The sequence below is a fragment of the Danio rerio genome, chromosome 14, assembly GCF_052040795.2.
Source record: "Danio rerio strain M-AB ecotype USA chromosome 14, GRCz13ab, whole genome shotgun sequence".
NCBI lineage: Eukaryota > Metazoa > Chordata > Actinopteri > Cypriniformes > Danionidae > Danio > Danio rerio.
Genome location: NC_141034.1, coordinates 27,383,489 through 27,410,736, shown reverse-complemented (window position 1 = coordinate 27,410,736; position 27,248 = coordinate 27,383,489). Strand labels below are relative to the sequence as shown.

The window sequence follows — 27,248 nt, the reverse complement described above, 5'->3', positions numbered from 1 at the left end:
AATAATAAGATAACACAATTAAATGCATGCTAAATATTGCAAAACTACAAATATTTCAACAAAATTTATATATATATATATATATATATATATATATATATATATATATATATATATATATATATATATATATATATATATATATATATATTATTTCCCCCTAACATATAAATTTGGGGTACTAATTATTGGATTGTTATTTTGTTAGTTTAGCTTCAGATTTGGCTTAGGTACAGACAAATCTAATGTATATGCACAAATATAATATTGTAAAGCTTCCTATAGAAAATAAGTATTTAAATAAGATATTTGTGAGAGGTGTACTTTTATATGCTGAGCAGTGTATTACAGTTTACTTACTGTAATTATATATACATAATTCATTCATTCATTAATATTCCTCAGGCTCAGTCTCTTTATTTATCAGAGGTCGCCACAGCGGAATGAACCACCAACTTATTCAGATTTACACAGCAGATGCCCTTCCAGCTGCAACCTAGTACTGGAAAACATTCATACACACCCATTCACACACATACACTACTGCCAATTTAGATGATTCAGTTCTATTTTATAACGCATGTCTTTGGACTGTAGGGAAGCCGGAGCACCCAGAGGAAACCCAAGCCAACAGACTCCACACAGAAATGCCAACAGACTTAGACAGGACTCAAACCAGTGACCTTCTTGCTGTGAGGCGACGATGCAAACCCCTGAGCAACTGTGTTGCCCCAAAAACTTAATTTTGGTTAATTTTAAAATCAGTATGGTCATCTTTGCTTTCCAAAAAAAAAATATTAAGACATAATTGAATTTTACACAATGATAAAAATAACACAATAGCCACAATTTAGACAATATTTCACGCAATTTCATGTTGTTGTTTATTGAAATTGCATAAAAAATAAATAAATAAATAAATAAACACACACACACACACACACACACACACCCAGTACCGCCGATTTCTATACGCAGAGTACGCAGGCTGCGTAGGGCCTCAACTCCGGAGGGGGCACCATCTCGGCTGCGTGTAAATGAAATATATATTAATAATATGTTGTGAAATACATTTAAAAAATCATTTTATGACGGACGCAAAAACAAACATGTGACGTATTTAATTTCCGTGTAACGTTACGCGCATAGCCGCGTAGGCGTGCGCGTATGCGCGGCGCGGCCCAGTCTGGTCCGGTCCACTTATTTTTGCGGCTGCTAGCAGCATATAATTGATGCAAGTTGCAGCTCTACAACAGCAGCCTGGAGCAGAGAAGAGGAAAACAGCACAAGATGAATCACGTGCATCACTTTCAGGTAACTTCCACGAATCTAGAAAACATATTTTTGGTTGTACGTTAAATTAGTAATTAAATTAGTGAGGCTAACGTTTAAATTTCGCCACAAATGCACAAAATCTGCCTTGTGTGTTGTTGTTTACATTCAGTTTCTTGCTTTGCTGCTGTGCATTGTGCTTTAAACTATGACAGGACATGTTCTATGACTTCTCACATTTACCCCTCTTCCCCATGTTGCTGATAATTACACAAACTCAATTATTTTTATTAACTTACTTGTGCCATACTTTACAATTCTCTTTGCACACCAGCTACTGTACATACACATACACTGCACAATTATTTCACTGTATGTATTATTTATTATAATTTGTTATTATATTTTGTTATATAATTATATTTTATATAATTCTTTGCTTATTGTTTTGTCTATTTCTAAACATTTGTTATTGCTGCTGTTGTTATTGCTTGTATCACTGCAATGACAGTAAAGTCTTTTTAGTCTTTATATCAGTGGATTGGTTTTTCATTTTTGCACATTACAATATGAAATGACAAAACTGACTGATAATAGTCAGTGATTTCTGTCAAACTACTGTAAGCCTCAGGCCATAAATCATTTTTATAGCATGATTTCATTATTGATGATTTTTTCTTAATGTTAACAAAGTTTTTGTTTAATAATACACTCATTAATTCTTAAAAAACACAAATGTCTTTGATTTATACTGACAGCAGGGGCCAATCTTTGTCACCATAGATTATAGTGCAAGTTAAGTCCACATTTTGGTTGTAGTTTACACATTATTACACATTATGAAAAGTGCTTGACTTGCCCATTGTTTTAATAGAATGTCATGAGTTTTTCTTTAAATGACTTGTTTCTTCTGTATTTAACATGGAGGTCAGGTCAATGCTGAAATTTGTCTCAAAAGAAGATGAGGTGGAATGACCAGCACCAGAGCTCCAGCTCCAGAGGCACCAGCAGTTGCACAGGTACAGACACAGGCTGTAGTACTGAGGACCGTCCATCTGTACAGGTACAGAGGGGGTTTTATTTCTTACCTTTTGTAAATGTTTGAAATTAGGAATGTTTCTGCAAAAGACATGTCAGTGTTTATTTTAATGTAAACTATTATTTTGTAATGTAAATATGTGAATGTTTGAAGTATAATTTTGAGTGCTTAAAAGGAAATTTTATGTACATTAATAAATAAATAAATACCTGTTTAAATACATGTTTGTGTTTTTGTTTCTCTGTGGGGGGCACCACAGTAAAATTTTGCATAGGGTACCCTTTTGGCCAGCAGCGGCCCTGCACACACACACACACTGAAGTAAACTCTCGGTCAAAAAAAAAAAAATCAAAATTTAACTTGATTTTAACATAATTTAAGGGATGTCTAAGAAGGGAATGTCTCCTCTTGGCTCCAGGTCCTCTATTAGTGGGTGTGTAATGTTCACTCTTAGGCCCCGTTTACATAAATACATAGCTCGGGCAGTCAGCAGGTGCTTTGCACACACCTCCCCAGGTGAGAGCAGCGCACGTTGGACAGTTTAGCAAGGATATGCCGATGGATCTCATCTCGCTATAGTTGTTTAACGTAATAATTAACTCCTCTTGTGTTTATCTGACGACTCTTTGGTCTTTTAAATCAATTACTTGTTCTCCGGTAACGTGCTTTAGCTGAGGGCAAAGATAAGTTATATAAATTTATGAAACCGCGTACACCGATTCTGCACATTTGAGTGATTGTTTGCCTTTGTTTCCTATATTGTATCATTTTATTGTACGTTTTACATTTATAATGGTCATTATTGATCATTAAAACTGATATTCAGCAAAAGAGACAGGGTGAGTTTTATATTTTTTAATGAAAATGAAAGGAGGGAGTTACGTTATAAGCTTTGTTACAGTGACAATGGCAGTCATATAAATATGTAGCTACATGTCGCCTTAACTTTTTGCTGTCTGTTAAGTTGTTAATATCAAATTGAAAATAGTCAGTTCCTTATATTATGTTTAATTTTATTGTAAAGATGAAACAACATACCCAGGCTGATGTGAATGGAGTTATAAAGTACAGAATGAGTCTGGTTTAAAGTCTTGAGTTTGGTATAAATACTCAATGTGTCCTCGGGAGTTTGTTTTTCGTATCAAACTTGCAACGTCTGATCTTAGCAAGGAAAGGATGAAAGACTGAACTTTGCACACTTACTACTGAGAAAAAGCAGCACGCCTCTGTTTTCAGATGACTACGTTTTCCTCATTCACACTGACATGGAGCAGCAGCATTTTAAAACAAAAACAGCCCCTTCAACAATTTTCAAAATGCTCTGTTTTTGGGGTTTAAAAACTCCAGGGTAGTGTGGACGGAGGGCATAACCGTAGCGAATCTTATTTGTTTTAAAACTAAAATGTATTAGTGTAAACGGGGTCTTAGATAGGCAAGTGTGCGCGCGCACACACACACACACACACACACACACACACACACACACACACACACACACGAACGTACACTAGTTAAACCAAATTAATAACTGGAATCCTATCATTCTTTGAAAAATTGTATAGCTGGCTTACACTCTTGCTTGTGGATTTAACACTGCTAACACAAGTGGAAAAAGTGTGTGTATTTGTGTGTGTGTGTGAGGGCGAAACTGCACCTGACAACATCAGGATAATAGTGTCTCCAGGAGCAGCAAGACGCTCCTAAAGCTCACATTTCACAAATTCACAGCTGTAAACCAGTGTCTGCCGACTGCTGTGGCCATTAATACACTCAACGCCAGCTTGTTCAACCTGCACCACATTCTGTTGCACAAATTCCACAGAAACATGAAGGCAACGTCTTCCTATGATTCATTAGACACAGAACCACAGTGGCATGTCATTAGCAATGTTGAAAAGAGAATCAATTGCTACACAGTGCTGGCTTATTACCCACTGAGATATATCATATGCATGTAGTTCATACAGTTGTATTGCAAAAGAGAGGTTATTATTTAGATGCAACCCTTTCTGGTAATGTATGCATTCCGTTGTTGGCAGTTTAAGAGAAATCTACAACCCCAAGGCTTTTCAAAATGCTACAATAACTCATCAATTACAGAGCTAAAGTGTGTGCTACTTACAGAATTAAGCGAAAAAAAACAAAGAATTGAATGAAATCGAGACATACAAAAGAAAAGAATGTTAAATAAAATTAAAAAAAGGCCTGAAATAATAAAAGATGAACTTTTCATCACCTTTTGAATGATTTAGATTTCATTTTTTTTTTTGTCTTTTTTGTTTAAACGGGTCACCAAATAGTTGATTCACATGGTGCACAAGGTTAAATTACAATGACAAACTTAAATTTAAATATGTTTTAAATCTTTGAAATTGGAGACTCGGTAGCAGAGTAGGTAGTGCTGTCGCCTCACAGCAAGAAGGTCGCTGGTTCGAGCCTTGGCTGGGTCAGTTGGTGTTTCTGTGTGGAGTTTGCATGTTTTCCCCGCGTTTGCGTGGGTTTCCTCCGGGTGCTCCGGTTTCCCCCACAGTCCAAAGACATGCAATAAAGGTGAATTGAGTAAGCTAAATTGTCCGTAGTGTACGAGTGTGATTGAGTTTGTATGGATATTTCCCAGAGATGGGTTGCAGCTGGAAGGGCATCCGCTGCGTAAAACATATGCTGGTTACGTTGGCAGTTCATTCCGCTGTGGCAACCCCAGGTTAATAAAGGGGCTAAGCCAAAAAGAAAATGAATGAATGGATGAATGCACACAAAAGACAGCACAATCAAAACAATCTCTATTAAAATGGATTAAGAAAATATATTAAATGTACTGTATTTTGCACAAAAGGCCAGTTACACTGTAAAACAAAAAAAAAAAAAACATCTGTTGATTAACAGCTTCTGTATTTTGTGATTCACAAGTGTTTATTTACTGTTGTGTATTGCATTATGGGAACTTGATCTCTGCTCTGTTGACCTATGATGTTAAAAATTCAACTCTACAGTTTAACAAAGAGACTTTTATTGACAATTTAGTAGTTTGAACTAATGCATTGTATAGGAAATATTATAGAGAAATAAATATGTAAAATAAAAAGAAATGTGCTGGCAGCTTATAACAAGAATTGTATAGCATAATATACCAAACCTACCTAGACAATTTATCAGTCTAAACTACTAAAAATGCTAATAAAAGTAGCTTTCACCAACTTTTCGAGGTTATAGATTGCTGGAAGAAAGATCAAGGTCCCATAATGCAATTCAAAAGCATAAATAAACAGGTAAAAAATAAAATAAAATGAATAACAAAATATGTAAAACGGCTATTTTACAAATTGTTTTTTTACAGTGTAGCTGGTTAAGTGGTTAGTTGATCATTTTTATTGCCATGTAAGCATCCAAGGCTGTTTTGTAATGACAAAAGGACTTTTCAATTAAACAACAGCCACATAAATATAAAATAGAAAACAAGTGAGCGGAAAAATAGAGCAAATAAAATTAAAAAGGGTATATTTAACATTTATATATGATAAATTCTGAAATTTTCTAGTAAAATCACAATAAACATTTTCATGTTGGCGCAGTCGGTAGCATAATCGCCTCACAGCTAGAAGATCGTTGGTTCGAATTCTGGCTGGGTCACAAGGCATTTCTGTTTTTTTTGCATGTTTGCATGTTCTCCCCGTGTTTGCCTGGGTTTACTTTGGGCGCTCCGGTTTCTCTCACAAGTCCAAAAAACATGTGGTAATTGAGTAGGCTAAATTGTCTTTAGTGTATGTGTGTGAAGGAATGTGTATGGCTGTTTCCCAGTGATAGGTTGCAGCTGGAAAGGCATCCGCTGCATAAACCATATGCTGGATAAGTTGACTGTTTATTCCACTGTGGAGACCCCAGAAAAATAAAGGGACTAAGCAGAAAAAGAAAATGAATGAATGAATGACTATGAATGGCTTCATCTTTGTCTTGTATAACTTATAAGACACCGGAAAAACCTGATTAAATTCCCTCAAATATATTAAAAGTGAATTAGATTTTTTTGTAACATGTATCGTTTATGCATATATCTCACGCTTATAATTATTGATTGGTGGTTTAAAATCTGATGGAGGAATTTGACACTCTTCAACTACCAGATTAAAAGCTTCAAGGCTTTGCATTTTCAGGCTCTTAAAATGCTGTTTTTGAGTACAAATAAATGGCCAAAACGCATAAGGAGTGTAGAACAGTTATCCCACTGCTTTCAAGAAGTAGTTTTGTCCAATTAAGGGATTCAACAGAGACAATTTCTTCTTTAAAATGTATATAATTATTTATATAATCAAATGCTAGATAGTGTGACAGCATGATACAGGACTAACTATACACAAGTCAGAATTTGTTTTTGTAATATCTCAATGATATTGCACCAAAAACAGCAACTGTTTACAATAAATGAGCTGTTTTTTTGTTCACACACATACTCATATATTTCAGATATGTATGGCTCTGATTCCATCATTAATATGATTTTTTTGGTCATATGATCACATGTGGTCAGCTGTCTATTGAATCTATTTGTGTTTGGATTAGGTAAAGGCCATTTCCTTTATACTCTACATCATTTTTGCTGGGGTACTCAGTATGATTTGTTACAGTGTAGCAAAGTATTACCTTGTTTTGATGCATTTTCTCATAAGTCCAATAGCGATTACATGTTAGATCAGTAGACAGACAGTAGACATGAGTTTGACCACAAGAGCATTTATGCAATAAGACAATCTAATTACATGCATTTTCAACTATCTCCATAGTAATTTAGGCCCCCCACATGAACACAGGTATTTTCAAAGAAATGTTTAATTTAAATATTCTGCATTATTTGCACCGTGACAGAAATCTGCCTCTGTTTTCAAGTTTGCATTAACTTATTTGCAGTTTACTCATAAAAATACTTAATTCCCTGTTTGGTGTAAACCCTGCATTAAAGTGTCATTAGCTCCACCTGTTGGTTTGGATGTCCTTCACATGTATTACAGTACGTTTCTGCATTTTAATGTGTATGGATATTTTTTTTTAAACAAAAGCGGGGAAATACCTGTGTATGCGTGGGCATGATCTTACACTTGTAATAAATGTCGACTTGTCAATGGATTTATGAAAGTTAATCTTAATACTAAGTGCACTTTTGTTCACAAATGCAAGCCCTATATTGACCTTATTCTCCGATCGGGAAGTGCACTCATTGTTGTGATTGTTTCAGAGCTTCTGATTCAGTTGTCTTGAGGAGAAATGACTAGGAATATTAAACAGTAGAAAAGCGGTCAAACTATGTGGTCTATAAACAAGTGTTCATGACAACACATAAAAAATAGAATAACATAATTAGAAAATATAAATTTGCAACATCAGGCAGAAAAATGAGCTGTTTTGAACATCTAAAAATCAATGGAAGTAAATGTGACCGGAAGTCTTGAGCCAAAAAGATTCCAATGGCTGTGTCCCCTCGTACGTCAAGAATAGGGTCAATATTCATAATATCAAAACAATCGAGCACATACAGTAGCAAAGAATGTGGATATATACAATTCACTCCTATAAAGGTTCATTACTATAAATGCTGTAAATTGCAACACTCAATATGACCACCACTACAAAGAAAGTTACGATTTCCAGTAAAGTTAGACATAAGTGAATATTTTTAGCTTTAGGGTAATGGTTTGTATAGGTTCACTTATTCACTACAGCCTGCCATTTGGCAACGACTGTGTATTACTTTTAACAGGAAAAATAACAACATATAACATCAAATCAAATATCATGGCATTTCTGTGTCATCCTCCAGTTTTTGTTGGGTGTTGTCTCCAGATTTGTAACCACATGGTTTCTATTTAAACAGCTGTAAAATAGATTATAGAAATACTCTGTGCATGCACAGTAACTAGAGCAAACTGGAAATAACATACTTTAAAAGTTATTAGAACATAAGGAACAAAAGCAATGATACAGGTCTCTTTAGATGTTGTTGTTGATTTGAAATATGCAATGAAGCTCTATAGTTTTATTAAAATGTGGCCGCTGAGCGTGTGCACTAGAGGCAATGCCAATAAGCTTAGGGTGTAAGTTTGCCATTTTCAATGAAGATGTGTAACTTGCAGGATGCGCACAGGGGAGCGACACACACATGGTGAGCAAGCAGTGTGTGCCGTAAAGCAGCATACATTGTGGAGATTGTAAATAAAAAAGGTTATAAGGATGTTGCCAAAGTGGCTTTTGGGTTTCTTTTCTTTTGCATCCCAGCCACTAGCTCCCCATCTGTAAGACTTTTTAACATGGGGGTAATGTAGTCATTCAACTTCACATTTAGTAATGTTGCAGTATGTACTTGAACAATGAAGATTGGTTCATTTACTTGAAAGCTCAGACTTGATAATCATAATTTGTTTTGTTTACAGAGTTTGAGGTTTACTGTATTATTATTATTATTCACACCTCATAGATGTTGATCTAACTTTACCATTGCACACACTTTGTAGTGTGCACACATTTTATTTATCAAGTTTAACAGTCTCTTTGACACTTATTTTATTATAATGAGATCAGATATTTTGTTTAGATTTTTTTGTTTTCGACAGTTAAAACTGCTTGCTTTAGTAATGTTGGTAAATTAAATTAAAGTAATTAAATGTAAAAAAATCCTAAAATTCCTAATTGTATTAATAAAAACATTACCATTGTTTTTTTGTTTTTTTTTGCAATATCGCCCAGACCTATGTTTACTATACATTTTGGCTTAGAACAACTTTGATGCACAAAACGATGAGTTGTAAACACACAAAAAATTATCAGAGTTCAACAAGTTCTTTTAGTCCAAAAATCCCATGTTTAATTAGATGTATCTCTTGTTGTAGTCAAAATTACTTTTTTTTTCAGCGTACACAGTAAACACAGAGTACATAAAATGGACAGCAATTAAGGGGCTAAAAGCAGCAAGAAGCTCACAGTTCGAGCAACAGAGAGTTTAGGTCACGCTGTAAAAAACCTGCCAACTGTCCTAGAAGCGAGCACGCAGAATCTCACCCACTCGCTCTCTGCAGTGCATCCGTTATCCAGTTACATCAACACCAATGGGGCGGGTGGAGGGGGGGCTGGTCTTCTAATGGAGTGCCAGCGCTAATGAGATGAATCTATCCATTATAATGCTTTAACGAGAGTAAATCTGCATGCCTGGTAATTAGTCCACGCCCCTGCATTAGCTCCACTCCTCAGAGGAGCGACTCTGTCTTGTGTTGCCAGAGGACATCAGAGCGGCTGAATGCATTATGCTCCAGATGCTGCAAATTTTCATCATTTAGATGTGTTTCCATCAGGGAGCGGATTGATCAGGCACGGTCATGGCGGATAAGAGCACGGCATAATGACAGGCCGGGGAAGGAAAACTGCTGCCGTTGTTCAAAAAGAAACCCCATTAAGTGGCTCGTGGTTGCTAAGCAGACACGTACACACAACTATTTAGAGTGGCTGCGAAGCAATAGTGGGTTTATAGAAACCGAGGCATTCAAACAATGGTCTCGTGACTCAGTGAGCATAATCAAGGGCTTAACAAATCAGACAGGTGCTAATTGCACAGTGCAACTGAGAAGAAAACTGCATGCTTCCCACTGAGTTGAGCCAATATTAGTGTTGTGCGCACTACAAATGGCTTATTTTGGGGGCTTTCGGTGCTTTTATTTAAGGGAGATTAGAATGAGTAATAAGGGAGTGAGATCTGGGGATGTTACAAGCCAGATTAAATCTTACATTGTCTGTGAGACTAATGCAGCTCATCACTAAGCCAACACTGTGACGTAGAGCCTCACAATTCTGGATAAATTAGGAAGTGCATTTTAGAAGCTATGTATAAGAATCTTCTTGTAAAGCAACAATGCCTAAGTGTGACCAGCATGTAACAGAACTTGAAACACTGAGATCTGACAAACAACTATGATACAATCAGGTTATTTGTGTACATGTAAGTATACTGTTGTCAGTAGCAATGAACCCAAACTCTAACTACCACTACTCATTGTCCTCATTGTATTACTCTACCACCACAGCAACACATTGTTCACTACTCATTTCTGGTAAGCATATGAAAAATTTAAATTTTAGCCATATATGAAGTATAATATGTTCTCCGTACTTTCATGGTTTATCTTTGTAACAAAATTTAAATAACACTAAAGCTAAAAAGACTAAATAATGAAGGTGATTCATAACAACTTCAAGTTCAGACACTCTTCAAATTTAAATTTAATATTTTTTAGCTAAGCTTTCACATTATTTATGTCAATACTCCATATTACAGACAGATGTGACCCTGGACCACAAAACTCTTTTGAATTGAACAGTAATATTTATAAAAATAGCCAATTCAAACATTTCCAGGCAAAAATAACTAGAGTATTATGCAAATATCATGTTTCATGAAGATTTTTGTAAATGTCCAAATATATCAATAAATGTGTAAATATATCAACACCAAATTTTTGTCTAGAAAGTTGAATTGGTTACAACTTAATTTGGAATTTCAACAAATTCCTTTAATCAGGGGTGCTGAGCCCTGTTCCTGAAGATATACCTTAATGCATTGTTTAGCTTCAACACTGATAAAACACAACTAAACCAACTAAAGCTGTGGCCACACTGCACTTTTATCCCTATAGAATTGCATTCATGTGCATGCAAATGTGACATACTGGAAACGCAAGCTCGTGCGACAAGTATCACAGTTCATTGCGTAGCAGTTCAAGCTTGGTGAACTCTGAAAAGAAAAATTGCATCATGTGACACCATGAGACCAATCGAAGATCAAAACATGACCTCTCTGCACAAAAATGTAAAATATGGGCCTATCGCTAGCTTTTTGAATTGTCTAATCATTTTGTTTATTCCTGCCCCTTTTCACAGCCCCGTACGACAGAATTTCACATGATCAAACTTAAGTGTGCTGACGGCATAAGTACTGTAGGATCCGAAGGAGCAATTGGTAACTAAAGACAAGTGTGTTTGATCAAGGTTGCAGCTGAATTCTGCAAGAATGTAGATCTCCAGGATCAGGGTTGGGGGCCCCTGCCCTCTCCTAACAAACCACATATCAGTGGAAATCATATTAATTCCATTTTCAGAATATATATTTTTCTAAATTATGAACAATCTCAAACCGTGACCTTTATGATTGGTTTTGTGGTCCAGGATCAAATGTTAAAGTAAATAGAACATAATGTTTATTTGAAATATTATGAAAAACAGCTGTGCAAGTTTTATCCATGTTCATTATGTTTCTACCTAAGGATACCTGGATAATCTGAGATTATGCCAGCTCCAGTTTGGACTCGGCCTTTTCTGAAAATTTCAGAATACTTAAAAATTGTCCTTACATTGTAATCATGATTAAAAAAATGGAATCGTCAATTTAACCATGTTCATCTTGCTTGAATAGCATTATTACCAACACTGTACATTTCTTCCATACAGACATTACTTTGACACTGTAAAATGTAATAAATTGACCTTACTTAGAAAAAGTGAGGAAACCGACTACCTTAAAATTTCCAAGTAAAGTAGTGTATTAATTAAGTGAGCATAACTTAAAACAGTTTGTATTTACAACTTCTTAATAAAGTAAACTTCAGTACCGTTGACTCAAAATAATTAGTTGTGGTAACTTCTTATCAGTGTTCACATTACTAGAAAAATATTAGGAAAACAATTGTCTTAAAATGATCTGAACTAAACTGAACTAAAACATTTAAGTAACGACAAAAAGCAATACCTTACTTAATCCCAGAGCTGTTTATTTTGAAGTTGATATTTAGCCTCAACAAATAGTTTTCAACGAAGATTTAATAAATAAATAAATTAAAAAATTAAAAAATAAATAAATAAAATGTATATAATTTTATTTATTTATTATTATATAAATATTATTTAACTTAATAGTATTATTATTATTATTATTATTATTATATAAATATTTTATAATAAAAATTTATATATTCATATAATATTATTAGATTTATTAATACTAATATATTAAAATATAATAACATATTTATACATTTTGAACATCAAAGAATAGAAAAAGCTCTCAGATTTATTATGCTTATGTCCAATTATGCTTAATTTTGAATTCTTCCACCTGTTTTCTCAGTTCTCTCTCATCACCATTCTCTATCATTAACTTGCTTTTGACACATGACCAGTCAAAAGTTATAAATGCATATTATTGTGAATCAAGATTACTTTAATCTATTTAGTTTAACAACTTAATGTGCTAAAAAGTTGGGATTGTTTGTTAAAATATTGTAAGGTGAACAAAACGTATTAATAATAAGTTACATGCACCTAATTTTATTAGTGAGAACAGCTATTGTTTTTTACCTCTAATAACAACTCTAATAACATTACTCTTAACTGTAAAGTACTGTAAAATCATGCTTACTTTCTATAAAGGAACTTAAATGAATTATTTGTCTGTTTCAGGTCAAAGAAAGTGTGAACACATTGTTCATGTGATCAAACGTTATAATAATAGAATAGACATAGTCGAATCCCTGTGATTTGAGAAAAGGTTGTGTGGCTCTTTGAATCGGTTTAACAAACTTTTATCAACTAATCATACAGCAATGCTACAATGTAAGATCACAGTTCTAAGTGCTGCCTAAATGGGTGCCACATTGCTAAATCACAACAATAACACACAACAAAATCATAAAAGTCCTTCTTCAACCTTAGCAGAACAATACAACTTTTTCCCACCCATTATTAAAAAAGCCATTACCACACCGACTTCCATTTCAACAGCCAGACTCTGGAGTGTCTAAATATTCAGTGTATGGTGAATACAGCTCATCTAAGCCTTTCTCAAATGACGTCCTTGCACTAAAGGAAAAAAAAAAAAAAAGTGTTCTGAAATGGCCAGATTAGATTAGCGCTAGGAAGCTTTGATCTAAAGCTCACTGGCTAGCTTTGATCTGCACAAGCAGCTCTTCACCATGACCAGAACACAATATGAGCCCATTTTACTTCCATTTGTATCAATTCTATGAGAATATATGACAATGAGAAGCTCTGCTCACCGTCACTTGCTGCCATTTATCCCTAATCAGAGTCACTTCAAGTCATGAATGGCGACAGTGTTCCTGAGGGAAAAATGACCATCAAGGGGTCTGGAGATCAGAGTGGCAGACATCAAATGGAGACCATATTGACATAGAACAGCATGAGTGGAAACATACCAGGGCTAATATTTACAATTATTAAGCGACTAATAGACTTTCAAGTGGAAAGATGCAGGTTCAGTGGCCAGAAAAGCCACCCATGAATGATCTATGATTGTGGAAGGGCAATTTTATTGCATGGCAGAAGATGGGATGTTGAGAGATGGTGAGTTTAGATTTTAGATGACATATTTACTGAGGCTGGGATTTTTTTAATGATTAGCCTTTATTTTGAACTATGGTCTATATCAGGGATCACCAAATTTATTCCTGGAGGTCCGGTGTCCGGTGTCCTGCAGTTTTTACCTCAAACACACCTGAACAAGCTATTTAAGGTCTTACTATATTTGAAACACCCAGGCAGGTGTGTTGAGGCAAGTTGGAGCTAAACCGTGCAGGGCACCGGACCCCCAGGAACGAGATTGTTGACCCCTGGTCTATACAATTGATATTTAAAAGTCTCGAATAAAGAGTTTTTCTGTATTTCTGATAACAATGAACATCTATGATTAACATGGGTCTTATAATCATTAGCCATCTTCGCTGTATCTCTCTTTTCTTTACCTTGCTCAATATTATGCAAAAAAAAAAAAATAACATGGCAAGCGCAGGTGATGAACCTTTGAGCAATATAAAAGCATTTTAGATTTCTTAAGTATTTAACCGTTCAAATCCGGGCCATTCAGCATGAACAGTTTTATTTTCCATGGTGGTGCTGATAAGGGAGTTCTCGAATGTAAGACAAATGTGTCCGCCATTGCTTTGATAACACAACTATAATGTCAACAGCAATATGGATGTTGATCAGATATCTTTTTTGCACTCCTTTTTACTGATCATCATAAGCACAAACTGGGGATGCTCATTTCGGTTAATTTTACCAACGACAACCCAATAATAACTGTTAACTGTTCAGAATAATATTAATTAATTTGATTTTTATCAATTGGAAACAGTCATTTCCCCTATCTTTTAAACAGTGGGCCAATGAAGTGTTACATTTCCTTAGTTTGGAAAAAATAAAACTTAATTTAAAGCCAAGTATAATTGTAAATGGACAAAATGATGGTGATGCTGTCAGGGTTTGCTTGTATTCCACTCATGTTGTCTTCATTTTCTTTCTTCTTCTTTTTTTGTCTTAGTTCATATGTACACAATGTTAAAGCACTATATATGTTGTGTTGTTAGTCCTGTTGATTAATAAATGTATTTTTTTCACTATATAAATAAATAAAAATAGAAAAATGTCTATTTTGTGTGACACATTAAATATTGCATTGTTAAATACTGATTTATTTTAACAAGTGAACAAATTAACAACATAACTTATTAACAGAACATCTTCACGCATCTGCAGTGTTACCAACAGCTTAAAAAATGCTTTTTAAGGATGACTGAATCCTTTTCAAAAACCAGCATAGGCTGTTTTTTCCCATCCTACAGTATGTTTTTATTCTTTCGTCAAACAAAAATAACAGGCTGCCTCAAATCGATTCCTCCACGGAAAATATTATATTAATTAATGCTCCTCAGTTATTCTTACATCACAAACCTTTGTCAACATTTTTAATAGAAGTCATTATTTAAAAAATTATGTCTTGAGCGTCAGATTTTACCTTAGAGCTGGTGTGCTTTTATTTCCTCTCTTACTCCCGGTTCATGTGTGCGTGCTGTGTGTGATGCAAGACAATGACAAGGCTCATATGTTGACTTTTTGTAAAGTATAGGCTACTACAGCATATACATATTTAGTTGTTTACATTAGATATTGGATTAATTTGCATACATGTTTTATAAGCTATAAAATAAAAACCTCAGTATGGTGCAGTTATCATTATGCAAAAATCAAGAAAATCTTTGGAGTTTGATTCCTAGAATATGTGATACTGTAATTTTCCAAAAGGAAAAAAAGGTTGGTTTGTTGGTTGTACACTAAATTACTAAAACTATAACTTATTTGTTGTGTTTATGAGTGGTGCCGGAGCGCACTCCGACTTTGTGGCCTGCTTGTTTTTAAAGCAGCGCACAATTATGAAAGTTTTGTTTTCAGAAAGTTTGTGAATTAAAAGTTTAGAACTTGATTAGAATCTAAATCAATTTATATTCATCTGAATCAATTCTGAGTCCTAATATATATATATATATCAATTTTGTACAGACAATGGATATATGCTTTAAAATTGTTATTTGAGCCCGGGATTAAACTTTCTCTAGTTTGAGTGAAACAATGTAGTTTGTACCCTATTAAGTGACCTATTTTGTTCAAACTAAATATAACTGACAAGAAGGATCATTCACATTTAAAATGAAAATGCATTTCCCTCAGTAGCCCTTACATTATGCTCCATTATGCTATAGACAAACATAAAACAGATATAACAGATTCAGTGTTTTGTTGGATCTGGCAGCTAATGTTCTCTGAGCAGGATGTTACTGTCCATTAAGTGTCTAGAACTCCTGGCTAGAGTAGATGCTCAGTTTAAATCCACATTGGATTCTTCACGGGTCACCTGGTGTAGGACATGCACTGGTTGTGTCCTGCAGGATGTGTGACAAAGCTCCCAATTTCAGGACTGTTTTCATTGTATCCATCAGCAAGGAATTTAACTACAGAGATATTGTACTTGCAATAAATTTACAGTTAATAACTCCAGCAGCTTTGGAAAAAATAGTAACAAATGTGCTGTAGCATTAAATACGTCTAAACGCATCAATATGGATCAAAAATATACATAGCAACATCTGTTTTGTGGTGCAGGGCCATATCTATAGCCATGCATGTGTATTTTTTTTATAAATGCTAAAGAGGAAAAAGACTTTCTAATGAACATCAACTATTAATCTGATCCAATTAAGTCTCCCTGACAACCAGAAACATAAGAGTAGCTTTTCCAAGATCCATTTCTTTTTCAGCTAATCATAATTCAATTAATTAGTGTGCCATTAACATTATCATGAATATAAATGGTCTTCATTTAAGCCAACCTGTAATAGAAAGGTTTTTAAAAAAAATCCCTGGGCGTCACTTTTCAAGTGTGTTTCTGAAGGTCATCAGCAGCAGACAGAGTCTCTCTTCATGACTGGCATATATCCAGTGGCTCTCTAACTCTCCTCTGCACATTAAAAATACACACAGCAAACTGAAACTTATAATTGTGATGAGATACAAGCAAGAATGCCTGAAACTCTATGGAAATAAGGACTGCTTGTTTATTTGTTCACCCACATTATTTTGTGTTGTATTCCATGTGTATTTTAATTAAGTTTTCGTTTTTATTAACCTCATAAATGTTCATGTCAAATTATGATATCAAAGCAAGCGGAAAAGTGGAAATACCCCGAGGTTTCTGTTCTGACGTTTTAATGAAGGCGATAATTTGAAGTGAACATCTCACAGAATACAGCGGACCCTCAGGCCTTCACCTCCCACATTCAAAGGTCAAGAAAAGAGCAACAGCAGAAATAACAATGTGAATAGAGTTAACGACTGGGGGGCTTGATGAGTGTGAATGAGTGTGGTTTGGGGCTTAGAGGAAATCATTAAGCCTACCTGGAGGAAGGTTGGGTCTCTTTCTCTTTTTGCTGTTTTCTGTTCCGTTTTCCAGTGGACACTCAGAGACCAGAGGACCATTGGAGCTGTTGAATTGTAGCGGTTCGTTGTTTGTGGCAGGATCAAAAGGCAGCGGATTTAGACCTGCAGAGGAAAAGAACAGATAAACTTGGTGAGTTTGATCATTCTGTCAGGCATTCTGATCAGTCTGGATTGTGCTTTCTTCCTTTAAACACAAAACCATGTTTCAACTTCTTCTTCTTCTTTGTCAATTTTAGCCCCAAATTCAAAGAGAAAAATAATGTTTGGTGGTCAAACACAAACATAAATCGATCAACTCTACCTGTTTCTTTACTACTACCTATAGCACTAAATGAACATAAATTCAAATCAGACACATTCAGGCTTCAAGCATCAGGTATATTGAAAGATATGGAACAACCTACCAAAATATTCATTAGCTCTCATGTTTTCAGCTTCAACCACAGAAAGTGGCTAATAGAAAGGATTAAGCTTTCTGGAATACTTGACCGTGATTTGTCAGTTGCAAAAACCCAAGGTATTTTATTCAGACAAAACAACGACTGAATAACAAAGGCTCACCTGGGTACATCAAATCAACTTGATTTTGAGAGAAAACATTCACGTCCAGGGGTTAACGCTAAGTATTTTTACTACTGACCTGATCGGGCCAGTGGTTCAGATCTTTACTTGCCCTGACAATGTCTGTGAATCTAGAATAATTTTTTTTTTTCATGTTTTAAAATTCAAAGTGTCATGAAAACAAAAAGAGCAGTATAGAAAACATGCAGGTATTGTATTGCAGTTGGAAATTATTTAACAAAAGGTGGCTGACTTGCCAAACTAACAGCAAACTGCAAAACATCAATTAATTTTTTTGCCATGTTGTATCCTGTAAATGTCTGCTTTCAAGACATTAAAAACAGACATTTGCGTTTAGCCTCATAAGTTGATGTTTCTTCCATGTTACTGTCTCTTTACTATACTGGCTGTTACCAGATTATGGAAAAAAACAACTTGCTCAAAACATCCAATCGGATAAAAGGAACTGAAAATCAATATGGTGTTTACAGCATCACAGAGAAGCTACATTTAAAGGCTTAAAAGCACAAACTGTTTCTGAATTCTAAAACTGTATTTTCATGCATGTTTTTCCCGAGTATCTCTAACGCTGACCCTGGGCCACCGGGCAGTCCTTATTGTTGACCCCTGGCATCTACTGTATATATACATACATTTACATTCATATTTATATACTTTCCCGCCACACTTTTTGCTTTTGACCATTTTGCAAGAAAAACTATTGACTAAATGAATCATAGATAAATTTGTGAATAAATTATAGATTAGTGTATGCTCCATTTAGCCATTTTTTTATGCCAGCTATTCATTTTCTTACTGTCTGGTGCCATATTATGACTAATAGATACAGAAGGTTAGTACATGCTCCATCAGCTCTGCGTTGGGTTACCAATAAGCATATTGGGCTTTATTTTGCAATAACAATCGCCAGCAAGTACTTTAACCCTTTTTTATTTTTAAACACAGGTCAGAAATCATGTGAATGATCAATTAATTTAACTGAAAGTTTTAAAAAGAAAGAAAGATGATGCATGAATGAATGAATGAATGAATGAATGAAATAAAATGCTATTTTACTTTTTACAATATTTCTCACATGGTAGTGATAACTTAATAACAAAGTAAATAGTTTGTATGATCAATATAAAGAAGAAGGTCTCTAGATTTTTTTGTGGGCCTTTGGTATCAAAAAGTTCAGTCAAGCTCGTTACACACCACAAAAAAAATATATATATATATATTCCTCACTTTAAATCTCAAGTGATTAAAACCTAAACTTTTTTCTACTTAAAGAGAGCTCCTTACATTATAAATGTACACTGTGTGTCAAATGTATACGGTAAAAGAACAGTCAACGTGCAAACAGTCTGAAGTAGTACCTAAACTACCCAAAGTGGAAAGAACTGATTAAAAGTTTCCTATGTTTCCGTCTAGTCTGCTAGAGAATGATTCATGAAGTGAGGACAGAAATGGCCCTTTAAGACTAATTTAATGGTGTAGCTTCATTTCAATGGCGGCATATTTCTGCTCTGAAAGCCACAAAGACAGGATTATCCACACCACACATTCTCCTTCTCATTCTTTATTAACCCCTCCGTGAATTCCATTACAGAAATTGACTGCAGGTTCTGATGCTAAATTAAGCAGTGTTCTTGAGACAGCAATCAATACCCAAGGGCTCCCTCCATTTCCGTTTTAGACATTCAAAAAGAGAGAACAGATTCAACTATGCAGTGAGCATTAGAGTCAACAATACTATCAAACTAAAGATGAAACCACATAAAAAATGTAATATCACAATTATAGGGATCATGGTTATGGGTAAAATGAGCTGAAAATGCCCAAAAATAAATGTACATGCATGCGTACACAAAACACACACCTGAAAATTTAAAGAATAATAATTTTTTAACAATAATTTTGTGAGCATAAACACCATAAACATTAATCCCTGTGAACATATTCTTTGTAAACAGTAACTTAAGAAAATCAAATATGCGTATAAAAACGACACAGTTACAGCAATATACATGTAAAAATACAATCCCTTCAGCAGCATTTGATTCATACAATGACCTCCCCAGGAATACACACATTAACATTTCTTGCTTTACTCAAATGCAAGATGATGTGATTTGTCTCAGTTATTGAATGCTTTTGAAATTGCATCAAACTATTTATAGTGTTATTTATAGTGCTCTTATGTCCAGTAAAGGATATTATAGTTCAGCGTTTTTAAATAAGTTTCTATTCTGTCCTTTTTTTTAAATTTGCTCTTCATTTCAGGGTAGTTTTAGTTTGTTTGATTAATGGTTTTGTTAGTTTTAGTGTCTATTGTATATTGTAAAGACACTTCTATTTAGTTTTTTTACATTTAGTTTCAATATTTGTTTTAGTTTATCAAGAGTTGACAGAACACATCCAGAGTCGACCAAACCAAAAATTTATGTTTGTTCAGCTTATTTGAATTTGAGTTTCGTTTACTTTTTTGCTTTTCGCTTATTGTGACTATTTTATATTTTATTTTAGTTAACAACAGGACTGCACAATATATCATTTCAGCATCGATATCGCAATGTGCGAATCCGCAAAGGTCACATCGTAAGATATGCAATGTTTTTACAGCTGTTTGTTCAAACTACTTGTTTAAAATAAGCTGAAGCAATACATTTCTTAAGTGTTCAATCCACTCAAATTTGTAAAAACTAATAAGATAACTTAATTTATGTTATCCCAACACAAAACAATTGTGTGGAACACAGCATTTTTTTATAGAAAAAAAAAACATGGCTTATCATTAAACAATCTGTAATCATCCCTTATACTGTATGAACTCTTTTTCTGCATGTGACTGCTGAGTTTTAAATCATTGGTTACACTTCCAGTTTGGGAAAATTCCAGTATTCACTAGAGTAGGGAGAGCAGGGATAAAAGTACCATTTGTCATAAAATAAGAAAATACAGAAATACATTTTTGCTGTGGTTACTAACTCATAAGTGTGGTCTATCAATATCAAGTGGTATTTTGAAAAAATGTAGAACAACTTCAAATTAATTCCACTTTAAACAAATTGCACATTGTTACTTTTGATCCATTTGGTAGGGAGAAAAGTAACACACGGGTGGGTCAAAAGTAACACAACAGTATTTACTAGATTTACTGGTTAATTTGGTTTATTTTAAACATATCTGAATATGACCCTATGGTAACAGTTTATTTTGATGGTCCATTTGAGTATTAGTAGACTGCTTAATATCTGGTGATACTGTTGCTAAACAGACATTCAACTGACTATAAGACACTTTGCAAGTACATGTTAACTTACACCAACCTTAACCCCAACCAGAACCTAACAGCCTACTTATAATCTAATGAGAATTAGTTGGTTTGTAGATGCAATGTAACTTTAATTCAACAAACGGACCATCAAAATAAAGTGTGACGGACCTTGTTAATGTTAACTACAAACATATTTTGTCCGTTTTTTAAGATAAAAAAACACACTGCAAACCGCATTTTCATTTTCCTTTTTTTTTTAAAAGCAATCCAACAACACAATGTGTTATTTACTTTTTTTACAATTTAAAGAAATATATATTATAGCAATATGCATTAATTTTATAAAATATATAAATCAAAACTCTGAAACTCTAATGTGGAAGTGAAAAATAAGGTATGGCAGTGGGACATGAATAACCATTCAAACCTGATTTACTTTAAACTGAAAAACTCAGACATTGTAAACTTAGAGTGGAAGTAAAGCACTCAGTCAAGTTAACATTATCTTGTAAATTGGTTTCTCACTATATATTAAACAAACTCGATTAATGTAACCATTTTGAAGTAAAAGGGTATGTTTTACTATAGCTTTTAGTGCAAGGGCATCGTCATCCTGGAATGTTGCTGTGTCTGACGTCACAGGGTTGGTTCCGTTCCCTCAGCTGAACAGATATAGTGAAACATGAACATGGAGACTGCAAAGCCTAGTTTAGCCCAATGTTTAATTTACAAAATAATGTAAGCTTGACTGACTGCTTCACTTCCACTTTAAGAATGTTATTGCACTAAACAACCTGTAGATTGGTTACTAGGGCTGGGCAATTCGGCCTAAAATCAAAATCTCGATTGATTGAACATTTTAACATGATTACAATTAATGAACAATTATTATTATAATTCATGTTTTTGCCCTCATCGTTCACTGGCAGGTTTTGTACAGTAAATATGCTCACATATTATAAGTGAGAGATTTTTGAATGAAGGGTGCATTACTTGATTTTAAAATAATTGAAGGAAACACACACTCTCTACTATCTAAGATTATTTATTGAACATCAACACTGAACAAATGAAATTAAAACACCTATGGTCTCAAATGAACAGTCATTTTTTTTTCTTATAAAGAAGTGAAAATAAAAAACTGAGAAACAAAATAAATCATTTTTTAATGTTTTTCATGTTAAAAGTATAAGGTGTAGGGTTCCTATAGAAGAGTAGGCTATGCAACTTCACGAAGGCTATGCCGGATCATACGCGTGTGCTCAACGCAGAAGTATAAACCAGCCAGAGCAGTGTTACGTGACTCCACACGCGGTAGGGAAAGTAATTTAAAAAATTGACCTTGAAAAATTTGTTTGATTAAAGGGTCTAAAGCAGTGGTTCTCAAACTTTTTTCACCAAGTACCACCTTAGAAAAAAATTGTCACTCCAAGTACCACCTTACGACGCTATTTTTTAACCAGTATTAAAAAATAGCGTCATAAGCCTAATTAAGCAGCTACAGGTGTGCACAGTTTAAAAACTATGCAGATTTATTCCTATTATTAAGAATATGTATTATCATCAGTCACTTTAAACATTTGAAATAGTCTGAACATTAACTGTGCTTGCAGATAAAAAAAAAAGTTTTTGTTAAAATGTGCTTTTAAAAGTTCATTAAAAAATAGCGTTGTTCTTAAAAAGTAAAAAGAAGACTGCTGTACTTAAATCTAAAGTATTCATTGTAGCCTATTCATCAAAAGCTGGAGATGTTGCTTTTACCTTATAAATATAGGCTATATGTCACATTCCTACACTTTCAGACAAATCTTGAAATATATGTGAAATGTACATATGACAGGGTTTATACAGGCACAGCCTAATGAAAATCAATTCCAGCACCTATTTTTTTTTTTTTCAAGACTGACATGTATTGAAGACCTGAAAAGTATTCTCAGCAACCCATAAAACATTGCATAGGAATAGATACAAATAAAAAACATAAAAATAATATTAAATAATCATATATTAATAATATAATAAACCTGCACTAAATGCTTGTGAATTTTTTTTTGTACTCAAGGAAAAATACTATTACACTGCTAAAATAACACAAATTTTAGTAAATAATATTAATATTAGGTAAAAGTACAAAGTACTCTTTTAAAAAGTACTAGTTGGTTACTTTTGAAAAAAAAAATCTGATTTTCATTATGAAATAACTTTTTTTACGTCGAAACCTGATTGAATGGTTTAATTGCTTAAATCCCAAAGCTACATGTATAGGAAATTGCACTAACAAAGAAAGTATGGTCGATTTTTCCTTTCATGACAATTAATCTTTTTCAATAGCACTGGTAAAACTACCAAATAATCTTTAAGGCCATAGAGACACTTTTTGCCCATTTTTTTAAACGATATTTACAAGCTTTGAAAGGTTTAATTGAAGTATATGGTAAAAAGATTTAATTTAGCCTTTTATTTACATATTTTACACTATTTTTCTTTACAATATGGCACATTTGTTTCTTAAAAAGCTGTACATCACATGTAGATTTTATTTTACATTTAACCTAATCTAAAATAGAAACTTAAAAAAAAATACAAGTACACTGTCAGTAAAAAAAAATAAAATAAAACAAATGACTTCATTTTACTTGAGGTATTTGAAATATGACGACACTACATTTATCAAAGCAGTGCTTTAAGAGCCTTATTGTTATTTTGATAAAAAAACAATAAGTAACAACGGATTGCTTTGAGCTGTAATGCTTTAAGACAGATCAGAATACAGCTAAATGTATAAATCACACAAATACCTCATCCAGAAACATTTCCAGCATAATTATTTTGTCGTAAAGAAAAAAAAAAATACACCTTTGCTAAAAGTAAATTTCACTTCACAACACAGCCAAATAAGAAGACCATTAGCATTGTCATCGATCAAGTATCAATCTATTAATTTTTACTAATACTACTAATACTTAATAACTTTGAATACTTTTGACTAAATTTAGTCAAGGAACAAAGATAAATAATGTCTACTTTAATAGTGAAAAGATCGCGATTGTATTCAATCTGAGCACACAGGCGATCCTGAGAGGACTTGCAGTTCATTTAAAAAAAAAAAGCCTATTTAAAAGCTCACATATCTGTTTTAGCGATTTGCGTACATGAATGCGCTCTCGTGTTAAAATAAAGCACTCGCCACATTTGCAGAAATGAGTTATTGCGCAATACCTGCATTCCCGCGCCGCCATTCAGAATGTATTTAGAGGAGTGACAGGTCAGAGGCGAGTCGACTGGCTGTCGGAGAGCGAAACGTGCTTGTAGATCATCAAAAAGACAGGAAATATGTCCGCGGTTTAATTACTCTGCTAGACATCACTATAGAGAAAACATCCGAGAAGCATTAATCCAACAAAACATTTGTTTTTAAGTTGTTTTTTTCTATCTCTGCAACACAGAAAGCATTTGTCCCGCCCTTACGTTTCACGCAACTAGACAAGGTCGACTGTGATTGGCCATTTTTCATGTCAGTCAAATCACGCTTCAGAATCAATTCTTAAACTTCGGGAAATGATTTATAACAGCTTATGACACAATGCACTAAAATAAACATTCTAAGCAAAGCGTTGTGATCGTACGCTTCACAAAACAGCCAATGCTGATCACATCGATGTTATATTACGCATTAAAGGATTAAAAGTGTTAATTGTTTCTTTCATTGTTCAGCGGTTCCTCCGCATACCACTAGGAGGAAGCCCGCGTACCACTAGTGGTACGCGTACCACAGTTTGAGAACCACTGGTCTAAAGGGTCTTGATTACTTTTAAAAAAGAGAAACACAACTTTCGAGAAAAAAGAACCGCTACAATAATGTACTTTCTGCACTTAAAAACTGAAATTTGGACCTAACATGGACATGGTCCTGAAATCAGGTAATATTTGGGAGCTTCATCAAGAGTTGCATGCTGAATGTCCTGTTATAGCCTGGAAAGCAAATGTCAGGGCTTTGAGAAAATCGCTTTGTTACTGTCGTCTCATGTTACTTTCGTCCCCGCTCTCCCCTACCGTAATATTCAGTATATGTCCATATCATTGCTGTGGAGAACTTGTATGATTTTTCATAGTCTTCTGAAAGTAATTAGTTAATTTAAATAAGTTTCCACTTAATATTCAATAGATGAACTGTGAGAATAATAACACCACCTCTTTGTACCCAGTTTTGTTTTTCATTCCCAGGTTAATATACAGGTACACTATTCCCATAATTCAACCAAAGCATTACGGGTCAGGAAAACAACATGGCTCAAGATGGATCATTGAAAGTTTTAACAGCAACACTACTATATTCGTAACTTCCTATCCCATCGTGCTTTACGTGTTGTTTAGAATGCAGAGTGATGTCTGAGATACACTTCTGGTCGGTTTTCATGAAATATTCATCACGCCTCTCGGTTTACATTGTTTTGCTTTGTATTATTCGCCTGAAGGATACAGAGGTATGAGGCTGGGGGGCTGTCACTGCATATCCCATATGATGAGAGAAATAAAGCAAGAGAAAAGCAAAGGGGGAAAAAAGAGAGACTGACACCAAGTTCAGAGGGCACGGCTCAAAACTCCACGTCATAATCTGCCAAATCAGCTCTCTGCAGTGCGCAAACTCTCCAAAATCACACCACTCATGCGGACAAGGAGGCGAAGGCAAGACTGTTGAGAAATGGGATCTGAATGGAGAAGCAATAGAAAGGCAACTGAGTGTGAAAAAGCAGATAAGTAAAGTAGAATATGGAATATGTGACAGAATAGCAGCACTGCAGAATGACAGCTTGAAAAAAAGACAGGGGAGGACGAGAAAAAAAATAAAAAAATCGGGTGGCTGAAGACTAATTTAAACAGTGCCGAACAAGCCATCCAAGCTCTGGCTGATGCTGCGTGTGCTACTGCAGGAATGAGAAGTTCTTGGCATGTAACGAGTTGTTAATGAAACAGGAGGAACATGTTCAGCAATGATTCATTCAGTCCAGATCAAGCCTGAGAATGACATGAGCTGGAAGGGATGAGCGGTGTACTGAATATTTATAACATTTTGGTGATGACTTTGTGCAAAAAAAAATGTTTTAAAATCAACAGTATTTATTGAGTCATTTTATACTTCAGCAAATGTTTAGATGTTTGAAAAAGAATAACGTTTGAATAAATCAGAACCACACAATTTCCAGAAAATAAATCTCACTGTGTCATGTCTATCTGCAAAGGCACAAGTACCCTGGTAAACAGATATATTGTTCTGACTTTATTTTAGGGTTTAATTATCCTTATTATAAAAAATAATAATAATAAACTATCACTTGTTCCACAATATAATTCTGATTTACTACTTATAAATAGTAATATGGTTTGCTCTGTTCCACCCAGGCTCATTCTGAAAACTTACCTCTATATATAAATATGGAGAGTGGCAAATAAGTCCCAAGAGCTACTTTTTTTTTAGTTTTTGTTTTCACAAATCTTCCAGAGACCACTGTGTCTACTTTTAGACATCTCAGATTTTTCTTGTGAGCGCCATTTGCACCTGCTCTTCTGATGTTAATCCACTAGAAGTCACTGTTGACTAACTAACTGACCGAATGACCGATCGACTGACCCACCCTCCTCCCACCTTAAAACCAACCAAAAGTATTTTCAAAAGCACCGACTGACCCGCCCACCCACTTCCTTAAACCCAATCAACAATTTTAAAAAAGCAATCCAGAAAAAGAAAAGCCCTTGCCTGATTTTTACCACATTTTTTGATTTTACCACATATTTACTTGTTTATTTTTATTTTTGGCTTCTGTTTTTGTCTTACCCGCTTTTTGGAATCGTTCTTTACCAGACTCAAACCCTGTTGTCATGGTCAACTCCTCTCTGCATTTCAAGTCCACTGACCTACATGGCAGGTAAGCTGGTAATAAGGGGAAAGCCTCAATAAGGGGGTAAGCAGTAGGCGAGAAAAGGAATGGCGTCATACCGCCCCATAGCGTTCGTTTTAAAAATAAAATGTAGCCAGAAGTATGGCTTCATTGCATTTTTAAACCAAACACTACATGGCGGTATAATTCGCAGTTTCCATAATTGTAAATAACGTTATGTTTTCAGAATGAGCCTGAGCTGGTTTTGTTAATGTTAGGTTTATGCATTGGATAGGATTATGTATGTAGAACGTACATCATAAAAAATAATGAACAGCCAATAGGACAATGATAATCATATTAAACAACTCGACAATAGTGAAAATTGGTCTAGAAATTTTTATTT

At 34.4% G+C, this 27,248-nt stretch overlaps 1 protein-coding gene across 17 annotated transcripts in view; it reads right to left on the bottom strand.

The window, feature by feature from the left end:
• The window catches only part of enox2 (ecto-NOX disulfide-thiol exchanger 2), a 403,572-nt gene that overhangs the window by 192,631 nt on the left and 183,693 nt on the right, over positions 1–27,248 (bottom strand). For 16 of the 17 annotated variants that reach the window (XR_015507402.1, XR_015507399.1, XR_015507401.1 and 13 more), the window contains one exon: positions 17,084–17,227. Coding sequence is in view for 6 of the 17 variants with exons in the window: in XM_087281444.1 (XP_087137570.1) it covers positions 17,084–17,227 (144 nt within the window). In the remaining 11 variants the exon portion in view is untranslated. Of the gene's footprint in view, positions 1–17,083; positions 17,271–27,248 lie in introns of all 17 variants that reach the window. The other variant, XM_087281447.1, reaches the window with a different exon arrangement.